Source organism: Eptatretus burgeri, chromosome 5, assembly GCF_056783735.1.
Source record: "Eptatretus burgeri isolate ZD-2024b chromosome 5, Ebu_testis_v1, whole genome shotgun sequence".
Classification (NCBI taxonomy): domain Eukaryota; kingdom Metazoa; phylum Chordata; class Myxini; order Myxiniformes; family Myxinidae; genus Eptatretus; species Eptatretus burgeri.
The window spans coordinates 22,082,591-22,090,515 of record NC_140965.1 but is presented as its reverse complement, the minus strand read 5'-3'; the positions used below and the strand labels follow the sequence as shown (position 1 = coordinate 22,090,515).

The window sequence follows — 7,925 nt, the reverse complement described above, 5'->3', positions numbered from 1 at the left end:
CGATCATCTGCTCTTCCTCTTAATAAGTATGATCTGATGCTCACACATTAATAGTGCAGGCAGAACCCTGGAAACGAGTGCATTGTTTAAAAGTTTGTGTACATGATGATTTGTCTTTTTATTATAGATACATATACATACGGTATACATATTTATTTATTTATTTATTTATTTATTTATTTATTTTTTTGTTCAACTTTTCAAACTTTTTCTACATCGTGATACAACATTTTACACAACTGTTCAAACATTTGCTTTCATTGCGATAAGCCTCGTGGCACCGGCACATTTGGCACAAGGGGGGTGGGGGGGGGCACGGATGTATGGTCAACAGGAAAAGGGAAATGAGAGAAGTTTGGGAGGAGAACCTGGAATGAAGAGAGAAATTTGTTGGCCGAGTAACAAATGCTGAGCTCCTGCAGCAACCTCGAAGTGAGCACATTATCCAAGCTTTTGTCAGAAAGGCTGCATCTCGGAGCAGCTGTGGGTTTTGTTTGGCTGTCACGCATCGGGATAAAGGCAAAAATTACGGTTTTGGTCACAAATCCGGGACCACTCGGGCAGTCACTCCCATCATAATCTGAAAGTAATGGATTTGTTCTGATCCGATGCATATTTAAATAAATTGTTTTTATTTTTTGGACTAAAGTTTGTGTTCCAGGTGCTTCCAGACCAAGGTGGCGATGCAGCATCGACTTGCGATCAGGACCTGCCCTTTAGCGGGTTCACTGACATGGGAGATTGTAGACATTGTTGGATGCAGTGATCGATTAAAACCCAATGGATTCGATTTTACATCTCAATTTGCACTACAACACCTCAGAATACCCCCAGGTAGTGTGTGTGTGTGTGTGTGTGTGTGTGTGTGTGTGTGTGTGTGTGTGTGTGTGTGTGTGTGTGTGTGTGTGTGTGTGTGTGTGTGTGTGTGTGTGTGTTCTTTCGTTTGTTTTCCTTCGCATTGTCCTGACCAATGAATGAGTGTTCATTGTTTTTGTTTGGATGATATTCTCAAATCTTTGTAAACTTGTCCTCATGTCTTTGTTTCCCAACACTTGGAGTTTGTATACTGACTCAACTGACAGATAAGAGTGAATTTTTGAAGTGCGATACCAGCACTCAAGGTTACAATGAAATTAATCATGTCTCTGTCTACGCTTGTGTGTATTTTGCACAATTCTATACAAAACTCTCATCAGTCCTTGCCTACATGTCTATTGGGGGATTTACTCGAGAAAAATGCAGTAGTTTGGAAAACGAGAGGGTAATGGAGGTGGGGAAAGGGAAGAGAGAGAGACAGAGACGAGGAATGTTTGGAGGAGATAGTGTTAAAGGGATGTGAGGAAAGTATAAAGCTGGAGGAGTCTGATTTTTCATCCTTTGGCAAATGTTATATAAACAAGAGATGAGACTTCAGTCAGAATTAAATTTTCAAAAGTGTTCAAGAACCTGGGAGGTCAAAAAGTCGTGCGATACCTCAGGGATCAGTATAATGACCTATTTTTCTGAGAGTGAGGCTCATGGAAGAACGAGGTTGAACTGACGGTGGGTATTGGGGCAACAATTGAGTGCAACCAACAAGGAAATGAACGAACAGAAAACGAAGAGAGAGAGAGAGAGAGAGAGAGAGAGAGAGAGAGAGAGAGAGAGAGAGAGAGAGAGAGAGAGAGAGAGAGAGAAAGAGAGAAAGAGAAAGAGAGAAAGAGAGAAAAGAGAGAAAGAGAGAGAAAGAGAGAGAAAGAGAGAGAAAGAGAGAAAGAGAGAAAGAGAGAAAGAGAGAAAGAGAGAACATGAAACCGTTAAGTGAGAATGTTGGGTTGGGAAGGGTTATTGGGGGGTAATAAAGATCATGGGTCAGGATGGGGGGATGACAGGTACGGGTGCATGAGAGTTGGAGGTCAACACAGAGTTTAGTCATTCTGCCTTATCTCTGGCAGAATGTGCCATAATACAGTTTGCCTCCATTACTTGGGGGAAGTTGACAGTTGGAGGGTTCAGCTGTGAGATTTGCAAGATGGTGTTTTCTGGCCTGCCTCAGGATGGGCACGCATGACTTTACATCATTGACTTGGATCGTGGTGTTAAGAGTAGGCTTTCCAAATTTGCAGATGATACAAAGCTTGGAAGCAAGGTAGAGAGCAAAGAGGGAGGTGTTCAGATTCAGGAAAATCGTGATGCTTTAATAGATTGGGCAAAAGATTGGCAGATGCAGTTTAACATAAAGAAATGTCAGGTGATTGTGAATGGGTAAGTATAATGAAAATCGAGATTACATGATGCAAGGGGGAAATCTTTGAGTATGTCACACAGCAGAAGGATCTGGGGATGGTAATAGATACTGGGTGGGGATTGGTACGGGATGTAAACAGAGAGCACAGTGCCAGGTAGCTATATAGCTTAAAGGCTAATAAATAAGTAATTACAAAAATAGGCTGAAGGCACAAAAATATTAGCTACGGTAATATGGTTTTCGGATGCATTCGTAGAGGGATCAATTATAAATCAAGAGGTAGTGTTGGCACTAGCAATTTAGCGAGTCCTCATCTAGAATATTGTGTTCAGTTTTGGTCGCCACATCTGAGGAAGGACATAGCTGCCATAAGGAGAGATCAGCATAGAGCGACTGGATTTGTTCCGGGCCTGGCTTGATTACGTTATGAGGTTGAAGGAGGCAGGACATTTTACATAAAAAGGAGACAGTTATGAGGAAATTGAGTATATGTATATATATATATATATATATATATATATATATATATATATATATATATATATATATATATATATATATATATATATATATATATATATATATGTGTGTGTGGAAACAAAATAAATGTAAGAGTTTTTTTTTGAAGGCATAGACAATAACAGGACTAGGAACACAGCTTGGAGGTAAAGAAGGGGGGGGGAGAGTTAAGATGGTAGTAAGGGATGGGTTTTTCACTTACAGAGTAGTTAATGCATGGAATGGTCTCTGGAGAAGTAACGGCAGCAGTAACAGTGGATAGGTTTATATTGGAATTGGATAGATACCCGGAACCAATGGGGATAGAGCGGTACATGGATTTTGGAAGGACTGGTGGCTTTGGTATGGATTGGTGATTGTGTACATTTGGAATGATTGTGACGTCTGTGAGAAGCTCTCGTCGATAATGTATGGGTGATATTTGTTGATGCTTTGCACTATAACCCTCTTCATCCCTGAAACTAGCCTGGTGTTGGCTCAGTGGTTAGGGGTGGCGGCTTGGGATCCTAGGGTCCTGAGTTCAAGCCCCGTCGGCCGCTGAATTAATACACCAGGGGGTTGACTCAGCCCGTCATCCTTCCGAGGTCGGCAAAATGAGTCCCAGTTCCAGTGTGTGTACTGGTAGAGGGGCACTGCATCAGCGACATAGTCGCGCTTCAAGAAATGATAGCTACCCCGGCAGCGAAGCTGCCATACAACCACCATCCCTGAAAAAAATATTAATTAATATATCCTGTGATGTCCCTATGCCACACTGTTCCATTCCCTACTCTTCTCTATTCTTCCACCTCACCTTGAAACCAAGTAATTACGCTGATTGATTAAATATATGGGGTGTGGATAAAGCACAGGCATGGTGGGTCGAATGGCCCCTCTTGTGTCCAAATTCCTTGTAATTTTGTAGGTGTTTGTGTTTTATTTTTCTTTCATAACATAAGGTGCATCAGTCTGTGCACATTTCCTCTTGGTGCTTTGTTTTTGGATACAAAGTCTAGGCTCATGAAATAGCTCGAACAGAATGAATCAGAACAAAAGGAACAGCAGAAAGAGATTGGAGAAACACCAACAGCAGGGCCGAGGACCAAAATATTCAGAGAGGGACAAACGAGGGGTGCGGGTAAGAATGAAATGTAGGGGGTGATGCAGAGAGTGGGCAAGATGGATACTGGAGCAAACTCTCAAGAAAGAAAAACTGTAAATGCTTTTGGATGGGGTTGGTGAACAGCTGCCTTAAAAACCTGGAAGGAAGGATGAGATTGAAGAGAATGGGGAGGCTTGTTCCACAGGTGAGAAAAAGAGGAACAAACAAGGAGAGGTGAGCAGTGATTGTGGATTTGGGGAGCTTCACCAAAAGGAGGTTGCTGGCGGACCACGTTCACCCTGCAGTAACCCAGAAGGGGGAAGGGGGCAAAGCATTATAGGGCAGAGGGCGCAGGACCAGAAAGGAGGTGGTAGAAAACAGAGAGCCGACCGACCAGCCTGCGATGGGAAAGTGATAAGTCCGTAGGCTCGGCTTCATTATGGGACATTCCAATGATCTTGAAAGCCTTGGTTTCCATGACATCAAGATGAGAAATATGTGTGGTAGGAGCACCAGCACAGAGGGGAGAGCAGTACTCCATCAGGCTGCGGACAAAAGCTTTGTAAGTGGTCAGGAGCTTAGGTGGGCAGAGGAAGGACTTTGCACGACGGAGGATTCCCAGTCGCCGGCTGGCTTTGGAGGTCAATTTTGAAATGTGGTTTTCCCAACAAAGATCATGGCTGATGAAGAGACCAAACAGTTTGAGTGACTGAATTTCAAGAGGAATGTTAAGAAATAGATGTGAGGGTTTGTCAGATGGTCCTTCGAGAGAGACATAAAGAGAGACAGAGACTTTGACTTTTGCACACCTTTATTTAAACAAGGTTAGGAAAAAACAGGTAGACATGGCATTCAAAAGAAGAAATCATAGAAAGGAAGTTAAAATATTAAAAACAGTTTGTACACAGTTATAATGAAAATTCAAGATCGTGATGGTCTACCTTACACAGTGTATTCCGATATCACCATTTCTGCCTAAACAAGTTCTAAATTATTTAAGTTTTTGTGAAAATAAAACTCTTTACGTCGTCTGGCCAAAACAATCGACCCTTAAAAACTGTTAAAACATCATAGTCAGCATCAGAGTTTGCATGAAGTTTAGCTTTCCTTGTTTTATAAACTGCTAATTTCCCTTTGGTTATTGAAAAAAATTGTAAGAGCAGATGCTGCAGTATTTTTTTTAGGATGTAAGGGCAAACCGAAAATATAAGTGCGTAATGGAAAGGAAATATTCATGTGACAGCACAATCGTGATAGCAAGGCACAAACTGGGGTCAGTCTTGCACAATCAACGTAGATGTGGTATAAAAAGTTTAGAGGCCATACAAAAGTTTAAAACATAATTTATAAACAATAAAATGGTGCAATAAAACATTGCTTGGTAAAATCAGATGTACAATTCTCCAAAAGATATTGTTGCGGGGCCGGGTATCGGCCGCGAGCACGACCGCGAGATGGAGCTGCAAGTCGGCCCGACCGATCACCTGGAATGTATAGGTCGTCGCCCCGGATAAGTCCAGAGTCGACGGGTCCTCTATCAGACCGAAATTCGCCAATGGATAGACCACGTGGGGTAGGGTCGATTGCCAATTTCAATTTACCTAAATACCCACGTGGTCCAACTACCGGGGAAATTCACCCTCGACGGAACTCGTATGAAAACAAGCCGCTTCGCACGCTCGTTCCGTGTGTGATGCCGAGCGGTTTAATCGCCAAGAACCGTCGGCCCAAATGTCCCCTTAGGGCCGTAACAGCTTTTACTAATCTCAATCACGCATCATGTCGAACCAATGAAAGAAACACAAAATGAGCTGATACATTTAACAATCGGGTATTTATTCAACAATAATGGGGGGAATTAGGGGAGCACGTAAGAGGCAGAATTAAACCGACTAAAGCAAGGGAAATAATACACAGCAAAAGCACTTATACAGTTTACGACTTAGAGGATGGGCCCACGGACACACACACACACACACACACACACACACACACAAAAGAAGTGGTGGCTGATGCCTTTATTTCGGCCTTCAGCTCGGAGGAAAGTGGAGCTGAGACCAGGGTCTATTTTGGACCTGTCCGCCTCGTGCGGTCTTCAGGATGACTCGGTTCGGCGCCCGTTCCGGCCACTAAAACCTCGACTCCATTCACTCCAGAGACGGTACGCAACCCTTCCGCCTCTGGCGGCGGATGGTCTTTCAGGAGGAGGAGGAGGAGGAGGAGGAGGAGAAGGAGGAGGAAGAAGACGTTCCAGATGGCAGCGGCAAGACCAGTCCAGGCCTTCGGAGACGAGCGCTCCCGCAACACGAGCGCTCCAACACGGTGAGCGCTCCAGCAAGATCAGCGCTCCTTCCTCGCTTCTCACTGGCTGGCTTCTCTCTTGCTTGCCTTTCGCTTCTCCTCACTGGCTGGCTGGCTGGCCCGCAGTTCGCTGGCTCGCTGGCTTGCTGTTCTCTGCCCTCTGCTCAATCCTGCTCACTCACTCTCACTCACTCCCACTCACTGCCTGGCTGGCTCCTTTTCTTCCTTTTATGCCTCCGGCGCACTCACCCCTCCCCTCCCTGGCGCGCGGGGAAAATCCCAGGGCGGGGGATTGTTGTTCTTTGGTGTAGCATTCTTCCAACCGTCATTCTTGTTTACGCTGCAAGAATCTCGGGGCGGGGAAGTGTTGTTCTTTGGTGTAGAATCCATCTAAAACTCCTAACTATTAAAATAAATCACAGCGCATTTACATTGATTCACCCACGAGACAAGGGAAGGAAGCTATCTATAAAACACATACTAACTGAAATAACTGAGCTATAGGAACCTGGATGTTGTGTGTGATAGTTTTCCAAATTCGCAACAATATCACCAGTCCGCTTTACAATCGGCGGGACATACATGGCGCCCCATTGTGGGCAAGGGGGGCACCCTGGGGGTCGCTTCCCTTTCCATCGGGATCCCACACGTAAGGATGCCGAATAGTAACACAAAGGTGGTACAGGCACTTTTTTGCAACACTAGGAAGTAGAGAGGAAGACATGATGACAGTATCTGTTAATGCAACTGATGTTGTATGTAATTGAGCTGTGTTAGGCCAGCATTTTTGTTAGGAACATGCATTGCAGGACCAGGACTGTTGATATCAAAATGGAGTCCCAGACTTCTAAAGGTATGCAGAACTTCCTGGAAAAGCCGGGACACAGTTCGTAGAGATTGCATTCCAACAATACAGTAGTTGTGATGTGTCCTGCTGAGTACCATGCTTCGTTCTTGTTGGTTAGCAAGCCTCGTATGACATGTACACCGAAACCTATGAAATATTGTACATAAGCATGTGATTGAGGTATATTGGGAAAGAGTGCGTTGTTAAAAAAAAATAGGCTCGTCAAGAAAGTTGTTGGTGTTGTGATGAGCCATATCTCGTTGCACCATAAGAGGATGCCAAGCTTGTAACACGTCTTCGGAGAACAAAGGCAATGGAGAGATGTCCACATGTTGTCGTTCCATGAGGAAAAAGTTCCTTGTTGAAATGGAGCACATTTTTCAGCGGATAGTTGGCAGTGGCCCGCCATGGCAGTGACTTGAAAGAAAGAAAACGATGAGCACCGGTAACTCGAAAAGCCATTACTCGACTGACGATGTCAATGAGACCATTGCCACCTTGTGCCGATGGAAGGTAAAGAACATCAGGCTTGACCCAATTTTTGCCGCCCCAGAAGAAATCAGGCAGGTGTTTCAGGATTGTCATCAAAGGTGTTTCAGGAGAGTGCGAAGCAATCATTTCGTGCCACAAGGAAGTCACCAAATTATTTATTACGAAGGCACGACCTCTGTACGACGATGCAAGTTAATGTTCCTCTCTACGTCTCTAGTCTGTTATCAATTATATTAACTAAATTTACCCACTTCTTAGCCATAAAGGCTGGAGTACCAATGTACGCACTCGGGTAACGGACGCCTTCCTTCTCCCATTGCAAGCCTCTGAGAAGAGAAGGCGAAACAACAGTGAGGTTATGGCCAATCCACAAAACTTTACATTTGTTCCAATTTATTACAGTTGTTCAGGCTGAAGATAATTTTTTTCCAAATTACTTAGTAGCATGGTGACATCAT

General features: G+C 44.0%; 1 protein-coding gene across 4 annotated transcripts in view; it reads left to right on the top strand.

The window, feature by feature from the left end:
- Positions 1-7,925, top strand: part of LOC147026043 (uncharacterized) — a 46,960-nt gene that overhangs the window by 1,514 nt on the left and 37,521 nt on the right. Inside the window, exon 1 of one of the 4 annotated variants that reach the window (XM_085881029.1) lies at positions 2,927-6,149. The exons of 2 other annotated variants lie outside the window; for them this stretch is intronic. In XM_085881029.1, coding sequence (XP_085737155.1) covers positions 6,018-6,149 — 132 coding nt within the window. In that variant the 5' untranslated portion in view covers positions 2,927-6,017. Of the gene's footprint in view, positions 1-2,926; positions 6,150-7,925 lie in introns of those variants that run through there. One more of the 4 variants, XM_085881031.1, reaches the window with a different exon arrangement.